Source organism: Macrobrachium rosenbergii, chromosome 1 (assembly GCF_040412425.1).
Source record: "Macrobrachium rosenbergii isolate ZJJX-2024 chromosome 1, ASM4041242v1, whole genome shotgun sequence".
NCBI classification, from domain to species: domain Eukaryota; kingdom Metazoa; phylum Arthropoda; class Malacostraca; order Decapoda; family Palaemonidae; genus Macrobrachium; species Macrobrachium rosenbergii.
This window is the reverse complement of record NC_089741.1, coordinates 20,891,065-20,906,811: the sequence shown is the minus strand read 5'-3', so window position 1 is coordinate 20,906,811 and position 15,747 is coordinate 20,891,065. Positions and strand designations below refer to the sequence as shown.

General features: G+C 36.8%; 1 protein-coding gene across 1 annotated transcript; it reads left to right on the top strand.

The window, feature by feature from the left end:
• The first annotated feature begins 7,368 nt into the window (after positions 1-7,368).
• LOC136841514 (uncharacterized) lies at positions 7,369-14,946 on the top strand. Its single transcript, XM_067108477.1, has 4 exons — positions 7,369-7,395; positions 11,385-11,437; positions 12,993-13,182; positions 14,156-14,946. The coding sequence occupies exons 2-4, from the start codon at positions 11,386-11,388 to the stop codon at positions 14,373-14,375; spliced, it is 462 nt and encodes a 153-aa protein (XP_066964578.1). The 5' UTR covers positions 7,369-7,395; position 11,385; the 3' UTR covers positions 14,376-14,946.
• Positions 14,947-15,747: the final 801 nt, after the last annotated feature.

The following is a 15,747-nucleotide window of genomic DNA, read 5'->3' as shown; positions in this document are numbered from 1 at the left end:
GTAACAAAGAAAACAATGTTGGATCGTTTGATGCGGCTTTTATACTTGGCTGCTTGGTTTTTTTAACCGGCAAGTAATACACCCGTGAGAGAATCCCACCTGACTGCTTCGGGGGATACGAGCTTAAAATTTTCCGCTTTCTTCCGGGTGCTTTCAATCCGATCATTATAAAAAGTTTCACAAATATTCGCTTGGATTGTCAGACGATGATAATCACGTTTGACGATCCGTTGTTGCGTTGAAAAAATATTAAGAGAAGGAATATCTAAATTGTAAAGAATATGAAGTACCTCAGATGGCGAACCCGAAAACTCCGTTCGCATTTAATGGAGTTTTGTACGTTCAGGAATTGGGAGGAAATGCCCCGAATTAACATTCAGGATAATCCTGTCGCTTACTGTCTGCCGGCGACTGCCTCCCCAAGAAGTTCATTCACTGCTTAGCACTCGTGGTAGCTCCATCTCCCTTTCTCTAAAGCAAAATATGATAACCATTGAATCAGAATTAGACGTGATTTTATCTTCCACTTTGTATGTGCCTTAGTTCACATCGATCTGCAATGAATTTCTCTGATTTCGTTAATTTGACTTCCAAGACAACATTGCCAGTGGATTTACCAGTGTCACGATTTCTGACTATTAGCCCCACTTTAAAGGGTATTTCTATGATGACTGGGTACTGGACGAAACTTAATGCCGCCTACGACTCTTTTTCACCTACAGATTTTAAAAAGACATTATCCAGTACTGGAGAGTGTTCATCATAAGGCTTCCTATATCGGAATATGTGATGGTATCAAAGCCACAAGCTTCACATCTTACTTTTAGTACCATTGTGGAAAGATTCTCCTTTCTTTGTCGGGTGTGGTTTTAACTACAACGGTCATCGTGATTTAGTTTATCTCCATAAGAAATCCAGTTTGGTTATTTTCCACAAATGCCGTTTCAACAGGGACTTACGCAACAGTTTTTTGTCTCAAGAAGTGCGCGCTACTCAGTTTACTATTCCCAGCATCCTCGTTCTGTTAAGCTGCCACGTCATCACGCTACCCAGTCAGGCTTCGTTCTTCTTCTTCTTCTTCTTCTTCTTCTTTTCTGCAGAACGTCATGAGATCTTCTTAGGGATCTTGCTATCATGCCATATGCTACTGAGATTAAGTGTAAGTTTTTCGCTGCTTGCAAACGTTACACTCCACTGTTTCCATTTTATTTATTCATTTATAGTCTGTTGAAAGGAGTCACTAAAGGGAACTTCAATAAAATAACCACAAGTGAAATTAGGGGATAATTGGATCACATCTTTTTAGAAAATGGGGTGTGACTGTTGGACAGACGATTAAATAACGCGACTATACTTTCAGGATCAGATAAGGACACAGAGATGGACACAGCTGCCTAAATCAAGTTCGTCCTCAGCACCGGAAACAGCTTAAAAAGATTTAAGAAGCTCAGTTGAGGAAAATTTGACATTATGGATATAAATGGCATTTAAACAAGGGGCTTTGATGGACGAGAGACATCTTAGCTACATTAAAGTAATGACGCAGTCTATGGCAGGAGGTTCGACGTGCTACTAAAGAGGAATTTAAACGGTTGTAAGAAGTGCCCTGCAGGTAACTGATATATTTTTGATGATTATGAATGTAATTAGATATTTTCTCAAGCCTCAAAGTCATATTTCTAGACTCGCAAAGCTCAGCCTTAGGATATGTTCTTCAATGAAAGGTAAGGTTTGGATCAAGGACAAGTTAGGTCAGCAGTCACACGCTGCTCAAGTTTCTGAAGATAAGATAAAAGCTTCTGGACCAAGTGAAGTTCCTCTCCTGTTAGCAAGGCACTTTCTGGCATACTTGCCCAAGGATTTGTCGTCTATTTCGTGTCATTCTGAACGGTTAAATCACATTTCCTAATTGCAGTTTTTATTGACCATGATTTTTCAGTTGTCTTTAACAACTTTCTGATGGTCTTGCCTCTGCTGTTGTTGAAGTTTTGAACCGTAATACGTTAACGCTTTCACTATAATTACTCCACAAGAAGAAAAAATCGAACTGGTCGCATCTTTTACGTATCTGGTCACATGGAGTGGAATATAATATTTAGACCGAAGGCCGAGCGATGGGACCTATGAGGTCATTCAGCGCTGAGAGGGAAATTGAGCGTAAAAAGGTTTGAAAGGTGTAAACAGGAGGAAAACCTCGCAGTTGCACTATGAAAGTAAGATGGAAGAGAGAGAATATATACAGTAAAACGCTTGCACTACAGCCGGTATTCACGAATAATAAATCAAACTGATAACATTTCTTATGCATCTGGCCACATTCTATTAGAGTTTAGTGGAATCTTCTTCTTCTTCTTCTTCTTTTAACGTGCTTTTTCCACGTTTTTTGTATGGGGTAAGCACGATGCCTTCTTTTGAAGGATTTTGATTTGGCTAAGTGGAATGGAATATGAAATTTAGGCATAAGGCCAAGCGCTGGGACCTATGAGGTCATTCAGCGCTGAGAGGGAAATTGAGAGTAAAAGGGTTTGAAAGGTGTAGCAGGAGGAAAACCTCGCAGTTGTGCATTAGGAGAGGGCGGAAAGCAAGATGCAAGAAAGAGAATATCAACGGAGGTACAGTAAAAGGAATGAAAAGGGTTGCAGTTAGGGGCCGAAGGGACGCTGCAAAGAACCTTAAGTAATGCCTACAGTTCACCACATGAGGTGCACTGACAACACTACACCCCTACGGGGACTTTCTCTTAGAGATCATTTTTTCTAACCTAAGGTTTCATTTCTTTACTGGTAATTTTCCTTTTTTTATATCCAAGTTCATGTACTTTTGGCTTGCTCCATGAGAACGCATGTCTTTTTAATGAATAATAATAATAATAATAATAATAATAATAATAATAATAATAATAATAATAATAATAATAATAATAATAACAAATGTTGTTCTTTAGTCAATTTTTGCACACTTTCTCTAAGAATGCAACGATTAGTCTTTCTTATCCTTATCCTGCCTAGAAATAATTTCAGTTTTTTTTTTCTTTTCTTGTCCATCTTATTCCTTGTTTCTTTTACCTACTTTCAGGACGGAACACCTTTGCTGTCTTAACCATCTGTAACTCCAACTGAAGCAGACGACGCTCGTAATAATTATTGCTCCTTATCTGTCACTTTCATGCGAGGCTGTCTAATATATCTTCGGTGTTCCTCATCATGTATGCATAATTTGGACCTGGAAACAATTAATTTAACGCTGGGTAAGACTGCTCTGGATGGGAATTTTCATTGTTGAAGAATATTCCACTTCAAAACTGAACTTCTGAAATTATTTCCGTTGTCATCATCATCATCATCATCATATTATTATTATTATTATTATTATTATTATTATTATTATTATTATTATTATTATTATTATTATTATTATTATTATTATTCAGAAGATGAAACTTATTCATATGGAACAATCCCACAGGGGCCATTGACTTGAAATCCAAGCTTCCAAAGAATATGGTGCTCATTAGGAAGAAGTAAGAGGTAAAAAAAAAAATTAATGAATTAACAAGTAGATACAAATCTATTAAAATGCAAGGAGAATAGCAAGTAGTAATGCATTGCACCTTCTGCTTTGCTTTTCTTCAGGTACGACTTCAGACATTACTCTCTGCTGTAAATTCGTTTTTCCCTTCCTCTTGTTCTGGTGTTGAAATTACATAGTTAAGACCATTTCCTTGAAAACCACTTGTTCGTCAGTGACGCGAATGCGTTTGTTTGTTAATCATATATATGTGCATATAGATGATAATATAGCACAAATACCAAACTACTCTCTCTCTCTCTCTCTCTCTCTCTCTCTCTCTCTCAACCTCTCTCTCTCTCAACTTCTCTCTCTCTCTCTCTCTCTCTCCCTGATATCTTATACATGGTACGCTTCCTACTGTATTCATAAAGTAAGGAAACAGAATGAAAACTCTCTCTCTCTCTCTCTCTCTCTCTCTCTCTCTCTCTCTCTCTCTGAGTATATCCTTAATATCCTATACATGATACGCTTACTGTTGTACTTAAAAAGTACAGTAACAGAATACAAACTCTCTCTCTCTCTCTCTCTCTCTCTCTCTCTCTCTCTCTCTCTCTCTCTCTAGTATATCCTTGATATCTTATGCGAGGTACGCTTACTGTTGTATTCATAAAGCACAGAAACAGAATGAAAACTCTCTCTCTCTCTCTCTGTCTGACTGTCTGTCTGTCTGTCTGTCTCTCTCTCTCTCTTTCTCTCTCACACACACACACCCACGCACATACACAGCACACCGAACATGCGTGCGTAATACGGAAAACAACAGTACACTCTACTCTTTCTCTCGTTCTCTCTTCTCTGCCCCGGCCCTCATCACACAAACGCGCGCGCGCAGATTCCTGGTCTTGACGTGTCATCTTCCCCAAGGAGCATTTACCACCTCCATCTCACTGAGACATGTAATAAATGCGCCGAAGAACTTCCGCGCAATCGAGTTTTCTGTACACCCGCTACACCGTATAATCAAGGCCACCGAAAATATATATATCTTTCGGTGGTCTCGGTATAATGTTGCATGAGCCGCGGCCCATGAAACTTTAACCATCGCCCGGTGGTAGCCTGTCCTATATCGTTGACAGGAGCACCATTACCGCTAACTTTAACCTTAAGTAAAATAAAAACTACTGAGGGTAGAGGGCTGCAATTTGGTATGTTTGATGATTGGAGGGTGAATGATCAACATACCAATTTGCTCCTCTAGACTCAGTAGTTTTTAAGATCTGAGGACGGACAGAAAAAGTGCGGACTGACAGTCAAAGCCTGCACAATAAATTTCTTTATAGAAAACTAAAAAGCTGGTCTGTGTATTATACCTCCAAATGATGATGATAATGATGGTGATTATTATTATTATTATTATTATTATTATTATTATTATTATTATTATTATTATTATTATTAAGAATTACTTTACAAAACAAGTTAGAGCAGAAAGGAATTTACTCGTTTTGAAGGCCGTTAACCTTTACATGGCAAGACCGGTGAATACAGCAATATAATGAAACTAACTTTGAAAACAAATTTTGGTCACGAAGTACAATAAGTACTTTTTTTCATTTTGCAAATGCCACTTGTGAAAGTGTTTCCTGAAGTGTTTTCATCTCTGATTAACTGTCTGATATATGGTAAATGGTACTTTTGGGTTTGCTTCTACACGCTACAAGGATTTTTTTACTGAAGCTCTGTTGTCTTTCCATATATCTATTTGTCTATGTATGTATGTATGTATGTATGTATGTATGTATGTATGTATGTATGTATGTATGTATGTAGCAATGACTTGAGTAGTTGTGACGCTCAGTCAATGAAAACCAGTCGGTCAATTAATATATATTTCTCTATCTATCGGGCTCCTTATTTAAAATCATTCCCTGTATGTATTTTTACATACCAAAGAGATAAAACTGAAGTGTCTGTTAACAGACATAAATTCACCTACCCATCTGATTATATGTATATATATACATATATATATATATATATATATATATATATATATATATATATATATGTATATATATATATATATATATATATATATATATATATATATATGTATATATATATATATGTATAATAAACATATATATATATATATGTATAATAAACATATATATATATATATATATATATATATATATATATATATATATATATATATATATATATATATATGTATAATAAACATATATATATATATATATATATATATATATATATATATATATGTATATATATACTGTATATATATGTATATATATATAAATATATATACAGTATATATATCATCAGTGTCAATCCATTTCTATTCATTGCAAAGAGACGTTTGGCCTTCATTGTTGATCCATTTACAGATATCATTTTGAAAAAATTCAGGACAAAACAATAATGACTTTAAAAAAAACAGATGCTTGACTCTCCACATTTAATTGCATTTTTCATTCTGTGTTTTTGGTAGCTGATAAAGACTCAAGATGGAATGATGCCCCAGCGTCACCTTCGGAATCATACTCACTTTCAGGAAGAATCTTTATTATCATTATCAGAAGGGAGATGTTGTCCCTAACCCGCTCGATTAATTTTTTTGGTTGGTATAGATCAGTGGTTCTCAACCAGCGGGGAATTCTCCACTAGGGGGAATTTCAGAGTTTCAGGGGGGGAAATTGTGACCACAGATTGGCAGGCTCAAACTGGCTCTAAGACCGCACAAAACGGAGTGTGCATTGGTCGTACTACTGAGAGGTCACGCTAAGTTTTTTCTCCGCTAGCTTATGTGTCTGTGTTAGCATTTTCTTGCATACTATTTGGAATGCTCCTTTTGAGGTAGACAATTTGGAAAAAGGGGTGTTGGATGACATTCTGACACATGGTGAAAGGGTGCCTGGGCCAAAAATAGTTGAGAACCACTGGTATAGATCATATGCCGGCCTTGGACCAACCTTGGGTACTTGCCCTAAAGCTGCCCGTGTAAAAGTGGTAAGGCGTAAAATGGAGAAAGCGGCAGTAACTTTCGCCAGAGCATTTCATCAAAAAGTTTTTTTTATATCCTCGTTTGTTAAGTTTCGTTTCGATATACTTATTGCAAATAACTGTGCACAGTTTTCCTACACAACCACTGACAGTGACTGACCAAATGTAAATGCACTACAATTCTACTCTGGGGTCGAGTTGTTACCACTGGTCAGGGCATGAATGTGTACTCAGTATGATTGTCATTAACAAACTCAACAAAATTCTCTTTGGTTGCAGCAATGTTGTGAGTGGCCGGACCTGAAAAGTCCTCCTGGTAACCGTTGCAACAATAATCTTATTGAAATACCTTTTTGACACTACTACAGTGTCCTCCATATGAAAATGTCAGCGAGTCTTCTGCCGTTATCAAAAAAAAAGAATATAGAACGAGTATACCATATTTTGTGGGCGCTTCTTAAGCACGTTGAGCTTCCTAGGCTTCTTTTAACTGCATGGAGATTGACTGACTGACTGATACCTGCAGTCTGGCATCACGACACCAGTGAACGGAGAACGAAATAGAGAACGTCCAACATGCCCAGCAGTTCCGAAGAATCTGAAGGAGATCCCACAACATGAGGAAAATCTTGGGTTTTTTTTTTTTTATTCTATGGCATGCAATAAAACACGCTCCTCCCTACCCACCCTACCCTAACCCTCCCCTTACCCATACCCTGTCCCATTCTTCCCTACTTCATCGAAGTGTCGCTTCCTTACCCAATGAGGAAAATTACCCATTGGAGTATAAAAGCCAGTTGCACATAGCTGTCATTAACAGTATCATTCTGACGGTGTGAGGTGTCAATATCCTATAAGGTGTTAAGCTTAAAGTATTTGTTGTACTAAAAGGTATCTGTGGTGTCATAGGTCTTAGAATTTAAGAGAGTCCAAAATTACTGATGAATTTGATAGCTGTTGAGATACCGTGGGGACTTGAGCTCTCTCTCTCTCTCTCTCTCTCTCTCTCTCTCTCTCTCTCTCTCTCTCTCTCTCTCTCTCTCGCTCTCTAGTGAAATGCTCTTTATTGTAAAAAAAAAAATTCAAATTATGATACCCCATGAAAATCTGGTCCAAGATTTCTAGGGTCAAATCTTCGCTCCGTAAAATATATAATCTGTACAATTCGCTATGTCAATGTAGTGAAAAATAATTTTTGTAATATGTTAATATTAAGGCCATAGTAAAAAAAAACTGTACCTTTATCTAAATAAAACTTTGGCCAAATCACACTTTACATTACTCTTACTAATACTAAACTTTCTAAACAATTCCCCACTATGGTTAGCTAACTAACTGCCCTCATTCTTCCTTCGCCCATCTTATTTATCAGCTAAAAAAAAAAAAAAGAAGAAACTGAGAGTCATATCCGATTTATTTGATACCTCTGAAGGAATGCATTCGATTTCCTTATAACGAAGGAGGGATAAAATCGAGGCTGGCTGTCCAAGTTCAAATTCATAAATCTCAACAAAAGCATGAAATATTTAACCTTTCATACCTGAGACCTAACTTCCAAATTATTCCAGTCGTTTTATTCATTTTTACTGGATCTTCCATACCTTGCTTTGATTTTCTTTTATTTCTGCCATCCTTAATGGCGCTTTGGTTAATAACCGCTTATATGACGCCGGAAATACTTCCAAAGCTAACCATACAAATTTTGGTTTTCGCTGTATTGAACGTTTCTAGGTGTTGACTTATCTACCTCGGAGAGCATTTCAGTTTCACTGATTACATTTAGTTGCTTCGGGAAATTACATTCAGTTGCCTCGGGAAATTACATTTTAGTTGCCCTTGGAAATTACATTTAGTTGTCTCGGGAAAATACATTTAGTTGCCTCGTGAAATTACATTTCAGTTGCCTCGGGGTTGAGGGGTGGGAATTACATTTAGTTGCCTCGGGAAATTACACTTAGTTGAATCGGGATATTGCATTTAGTTGCCGGGGGGATTACATTTGTTTGCCTCGCGAATCTACATTTAGTGGGGGCGCTTACATTTAGTTGCTTCAGGAAATTACATTTAGTTGCCTGGGGGATTACATTTAGTTGCGGGGGAATTAGATTTAGCTGCCTATGGAAATTACATTTAGTTGCCTCGGAAAATTACATTTAGTTGCCTCGGGAAATTACATTTAGTTGCCTCGGGAAATTGCATTTAGTCGCATCGGGAAATTACATTTAGTTCCCTCGGGAAAACGTTGTTTAAGCTTTTATAAAACATATAGAAGTGAAATGCATCATGAGGTAAAATGCTTTCACTTCATACCAAGAATATGATTCAGTCTCTATATTATATTTTTCATAATTCTTCCAATAAAAATGCTCGTCGATGTAAAACATGCACTCAGGTCACAGAGCGCGGTGTTACGTACCTTGGACGTATACCAAAGGGAAATGAGAGCTGCTTCACAGTGAGATAACCCTTTTCAAACTTTGTAATATTTTCTTACACAGTTCATCACTGTGGTCCAGATGATGATGATAATGATAAGTGAAGAGCCACAATAATTTATATGAGTGATTGTATTTTTCCAAAATAAAAACAAAGGGGGGTTGAAGATGACCGTTTTGCAAACGGTCTAAAGCTCCCTCTTTTTTTAACCAATTTCTTTGTATTTTGGAAAAATGCGATAGCGCATATAAATTATTGTGGCTTTTTACTTATTATTTCCGGTCACGTTATAGTGATGCACCATAGGAGATGATGGTGATGATTCGAAATTGATATATGGCGTTTACTGAAGACCATATTTGTTGTTCGAGCAGTGCAGCTCTTCTCATAGACCGCACTGAATTCTCTATACTATTAGAACCAAGGTCTAGATTAGAACCATTACTGAAACTTACCGCAGACCTTACGTTAGTCTGTTGGCATCGCTCATGGGTCACAGTGAGGCACGGTAGGCCTACTTTAGTTCTTTCGTTATGGTCGAAAGGAGATAAATAAGAATCCATGCAGTGCAAAATTTGATGAAGACTTATTTACTACTGAAGTAATGGAAGCGATATGCATATATTATATTGTCGTACATTATTAGTATATGTATATATATATATATATATATATATATATATATATATATATATATATATATATATATATATATATATATATATATATATATATATATATATACAAGTCTTAACTAGAAGCCGGGTCCACTGACCGGTAACCCTGAAGGAGGGTAGTGTCATCAGTGCACCAAACGCGGTACACTGTAGGCATTATTTAAGGTTCTTTGCGGCGTCCCTTTGACCCCTAGCTGCAACCCCTTTCATTCCTTTTATTGTACCTCCGTTCATATTATCTTTCTTCCATCTTACTTTCCACTCTTTACTAACATTTGTTTCATGGTGCACTTGCGAGGTCTTCCTCCTGTAGCACCTTTAAACCTTTTCCCTCTCAGTTTCCTTTTCAAGCGCTGAATGACCACATAGATCCCAGCGCTTAGCCTTTGGCATAAATTTTATGTTCCAGCTCCACTGATTGATACAGGTAACATTTCTCAGTGTTACCCACAAAATTCAAAGGAATTCAGCATTTCAGTAATGATAAAGGTAGATGGTGTAAATTACATTATTCTCATATACTGCGTCGTGCTGACACTTAAAATTCCTTCATTACAGTCTAACCGAGATTCCTGTGAAATTTGACAAGAATGGAATACAAGAGAGCTGTTACTCTGATGACGGACCTTTCAAACTCTGTCCGAAATATCAAATGTAAATCATTCGATTCATAATTACTCATTGATGATGTCAGAAGATAATAAAAATAAAAATCGCAGTACTGAAAACTTCTGAGTTTCAGCATCATTTTATCTAAACCACCTTCACAACAGCATTCTCTCTCTCTCTCTCTCTCTCTCTCTCTCTCTCTCTCTCTCTCTCTCTCTCTCTTCACCACTTTTAAAAAATCAACTTAAAAATCAGAACCTCAATAAAACTGAATGAAATCTCCAGTCCGCTGATGAATTATAAAAAAAATTCGATACATGTTATTAAACGATTTAACTGTTAGACTGATCATAACCATTCTGTGTTAAAACTGCATCTCCAAATGAGTAAGAATCTTCAAAAATAGCGACGGACATTAAAAATGTCCTAGTGAAAACTGTTTTATGTTTTTAGAAAAAAGAAAAAAGTCGAAGATGAAAGACGAAAAGGAAACGGGAAAACAAATGCTGAAAAATCTCTATAGAAAATGATCAAGATGAATGTGACCAGAAACCCCAACGTTTCGCAAATCATGCCAATATTGTCATTGGCTTTAACAAAGCGCTCATTAAAGACAGGATTTTTAAAAATTGTGTCCTTGGGGAACCTTGCGTTTCTGTTTTATTAATAATCGAAACTAAATGCAGCTGCTGAACTGAGTTAGTTTCAAATATAATTTTTAATTAATATTCGCCGATTATGACGCTTGAACTTATAAAACCATTGATACTACCATTTCATTCTTGTTCTAAGGTCATGGTTGGTTGGTCTACACCAGGCCTCTCATACCCTCCAAGGGTTTATCACATATCAGCGATCCTTGCCTTCAAACAAGGGTAATTTTTGGCATAACGCAACCTCAATCTAAACCAGCCACTCAACAGCTTGTCCTATAAGTTAGTTTTAGTCAGAGTTCTCTCAATAATCTTACCCAAAATCGTATTATTATTATTATTATTATTATTATTATTATTATTATTATTATTATTATTATTATTATTATTATTATTATTATTATTATTATTATTATTATTATTATTATTATTATTGATGCTGTTGGTAACATATTCTTACTGTTACTTTCAGAATGAAGCTTTTGTGCAGCTGTCTCTTGTTTGTGCTACTGAAGTTGTCTGTTGGTAAGTCTATGGGCTTTGAAAATAGATTATATTTTCAAGCAGTTTTAACATTACTGGGTATTTGTGTAAACGAAGCATACGAAGACCACTCATCAAAGGAAGATATCAGCAACTGTTTAAAGTTCCATTAATTAAAATTACAAAAAGATATTATTTCTGTCAATATATTATAGATGATTCAAATTATCGTGTATTCTCACAAGGTTAGTAATTTACTTAGCTAATCAAACTTTAATCATTTTTTAAACATTAACTAGTTTTTGCAGCATCACTGAACATCGATGACGAGTATAGGTATACAAACAATTATAAGCAGATTTCGTTTAATTCAGTGGCATTTTGATTATTGATCAGCTTCGTATTAGTTTGACAAAGCTTCCTGAATCACCTACGTTCTTCTACGTAGAAGATTCAGGAAGTACTGTCAAACTAATAAGAAGTTGATCAATAATCCAAAAGCCATTGAATCCAGCGAAATCTGGATACAAGAAAAACTTTGCCTCAAAAGCAATCAATTATATTTACATCTGAACGTTTCCTTACTGTTATCCAATAGCTTGATACGGATTAGGTGCCAACGTAAACAAAAGTAGTCCATGTTACTTTTGTTTTTTTTCATAAATTTTTAATATCTTGCAATTGTATGCTTTTGTTGTTGTTGGATCAAGATGACCTTATGCCAGCACGGGCTCTTGCTCGTATGAGCAGCAGGTAATCTGGATTTAAGTCAGTTCTCTTCACTTGTTAGGATTAACGTTAAAAAGCGAGGAATGACATTAATCATTTCTTCCGAGACCATCTGTCAAACATCTTATGAAAGATTAAATTCAGGTCTAAAATTTGTGATAAACTACTGTTTCACTGAATTGCTACACTTGGCAAGGCTACGTATTTACTAAGTGGAGTTCAAACCCGACAGTAAAAGAAGGATTTGACTCATGGGTTTACTCAGGGTTTCGGTGGGGGTTGGGTGGGGGAATTTATCCTCACACACATCCTATCAGTGTTTATTCTACCCAGATTCAATGAATTTTTGTCCATAAAGCACTGCTAATATTTTGTCACTGACGCTTATATGCAGAAAATGCATATTGTGGATTGTAGTGTACAGGATCAGTTACAAATCTCTCGGTGTATATACAGTATATAGAATCTGCTGGTCACTTTTTACCAGATACGTATGTAATTGTAATAGCCACAATGCCCTCTTAACTTCTCGAATCCTTCACACTTTTTCGATACGCTTGCCACTACAAAGCCTTAGTTCCAAGTGCAAAAAATAGGAAGTAATTCTGATGTCCGGTAGCAGGAGTCGAACCGGCATCCCAAGTAGTCAGAACGAGGTCACGTTGCCAACCTGACCACTAGAAAGATTTTGAAGATTTTAGTACCAGTTACAAAAATTCAGGTGTGCTTTTAAGCTTTTCACAGTTTAATGGTTCTTCATGGCCAAAATCCATTTGAGGTTGGGGGACGGAGGAAAAGTCCCCTCCTCTTCCCAATGGTAACGCCCATGTTTTGACTTAGACAATTAATCAGTTCTTCTGACCCACAGCTGACGAGCCGCCCAAAGATGTCAACGCGAAGTTCTTGGCTGCTTACTCCACCAGAACCATTATCACTTTGACGACGCAGACCTCCATCATTCCCTTTACCTGCGCCAACTATTTTGGAACCTCGAACTGCCAGAAGAGGAGATTCCGAAGGGTCGCTGATATTCGGATTCAGTCCCGAGGCGATGCCAGGTAATGGAAGAGAGCTGATTGACAGCAGAATGGCCAGTATCAGAATTCAGTCCCAAGGCGATGGGATGAAAGCCAGTATTTAGAGTTAGTCCCGAGAAGCAGATGCAGCCATTGTTTGCTATGGTTATTGAAAGCAGCGATGTCAGAACTGGTTTTGAAACTGAATTCAGTGTATCACATCTTGATTCATTCAGAGAGAGAGAGAGAGAGGGGGGGCGGGGAGACAGAGAGAGATATTTTACAAAATTGCCTCATCTTATGTTCTAATTTATTACTGCATAAAGCAATTATCACGTAATGTTATTGCAGGAGCACTGAAATCACAGTTACGTCATCAATTAATTTAAGCCTTAATCTCAGTACATTGCATGAAAAAGAGCTACGTTATTGAAATTTTATGTTTTCAAGGTTTAGATATCCCGACATTTGCCAGAAATTAGCATTTAAACACTATTATCTGATCAACATTCTTTCATCTAAATTTACCTTCATTTGATCAGTGTTCCAGCATTTAGACTTTCTAGCATTTGATCCATGTTTCTGCATCTAAATGCTCCTGTATTTGATTAGTGATGTAGCTTTCTTAAATTTATTTGCACTGGGGGAAAAAAATTATCCAAAACTCTTGGTTGGTGTTTTGAAAATATACCTGACACAGGGTTAATCAGATCTTGCTGTTTGATGCTCCATTCTATTTCTTATGAATTTTAAACAGAATTTTAAATTAATGTCACAGATAATTTTGAGATTATTTTCCTTGTTTTAAAAAGAATTTCCACCGGAAATATATCTTTTCCTCCTCGTTTATTGAGATTAGGTTCAGCTTAAAATGACCCATTCCATATCGTTTTAATTTTTTGAGTAAGTAAGAAATTCCTCTTAATTCGTTAGCTTCCAGTCTTGTAACTCGTATTTTCCATTATTATGACAAAAATATCCACTGGAGTAAGTCCCCCTTTTATTCCTGGAACAGCACCGAGTTGGACAGCGCACTGCTCGAGAACCCTGAGGCAGACAGCTCGAGTACTGGAATCCAACATGGCGCCAACCGGCAGGCTTTGGCGCTCACCATTTGGTCTACCACATCTTCCACCTTCACCATCACTTCAACTTCCACGAACACATCAACCACCTTCTCTCTGTCGTTTTACTGCAGCATTGTCAGTGCTTCTTTCCCCTCTTCCTGTGGCTAAAGAGGTGCTGAATTATTTTTCAAGGCTTTAATGATATGGACTTGAGTTTCGACCTTGGAATTTGGTTGGTGGAAACATGGCTACTGAAATCTGACATTCCTATCTGATTTTTCAGATGTGAGCAAAATGGAATTTTTGTGATATTAAGAGACTGCAAAAGAAAGAGTGAAAACAACATAACAACGATAAATTAAATTGCTTTATAACCCAGGTTACAAAGCAAATATACAAAATTCTGATGACATGCTTTCGAGATCTTTTTAAACTAGATGTCCCTTTCTTTTGCATACCTTTTTGTATCAGATGACTGTTTCCCATATTTTTCATTTGTTTGTTGTAAATATTCTTCAGCCAGGGGTCAAATATGTATATGCTGTGCATTTGCTGAAATGAAAGGAAAATTGCTAAAGCATGAAAATGCTTCACTTACTATGATGTCCTTAGTTATTCCTTTTACTTGTGTTAACTCTCTCCATCTGCTACTTCTTACTATAATCACATAACGATGTGAAAGTTGACAAAATTCTCTCGTGGAGAGATGGAACATGAAATATAAGAACTAAGCATCCTGTGCATGATATTTCATTGTAATTCACAGCATCCAAGACTGGTACTTTTAGACAGTAGTTCGATTAACCTTAGGACTCCTTTATTCCTCTCTATGGCCTCTAAGGTATCGATGTGACCCATCAACTCTTACACATGGAATGAAGGCAAGAGGTTCCTCGTCTTGTTTCCTGATAGGCCCAGATGGTCGCTGGAATCTGTGTGGCAACGGCGTCTGGTAAAATTGCTTAGGCGCATCAACCCTTTGTACACGCTCCTCATGCCTCAGGTCCCACTAATGACCGTTGGCGCTCCCAACAAGTTCTGAACTATAGAACAATTCAAAGGTTTTCTTGGTCGTGTGTAACCGGATGAGTCCGGATGGTGGAGAAATGGATATAAGAAAGGCTTCCACTTATGTCGCTTCGCACTCTCGTTAATAGCCATCGACAATTCAGTTAACTCAGTATTATTATTATTATTATTATTATTATTAGTAGTAGTAGTAGTAGTAGTAGTAGTAGTAGTGTTTTTCCGTTGAAAAGAGCGAACATTTCAATAGAACGAGCCCAAAGAGCATCAGCTTGAAGAATATTATTTCACGAAACTCAGCACCCAAATGTGAGGAAAAGAAAAAAGGAGAAAAGAATATAACAAATGAAAAAAATGAGGCAAATAAACAAGAATTAACATAGAAATAAACATAAGCATATCCAAAAAAAAGAGGAAACGACGGATGGTGGTTAACGGTAGCAGTACAACCTCACTGAAGCTGACAAACGCTTTCATCATTTACATAACACAGAATTTTTGGCCAAAGGCCAAG

What these genes read in the sequence shown, in the direction of transcription:
- LOC136841514 (XM_067108477.1), top strand. Translation starts at nt 11,386, where the DNA reads ATGAAGCTTTTGTGCAGCTGTCTCTTGTTTGTGCTACTGAAGTTGTCT. An exon ending in GCTACTGAAGTTGTCTGTTG is followed by an intron (nt 11,438 to 12,992) that starts GTAAGTCTATGG and finishes TCTGACCCACAG; the next exon opens with CTGACGAGCCGCCCAAAGAT. An exon ending in CAGTCCCGAGGCGATGCCAG is followed by an intron (nt 13,183 to 14,155) that starts GTAATGGAAGAG and finishes TTCCTGGAACAG; the next exon opens with CACCGAGTTGGACAGCGCAC.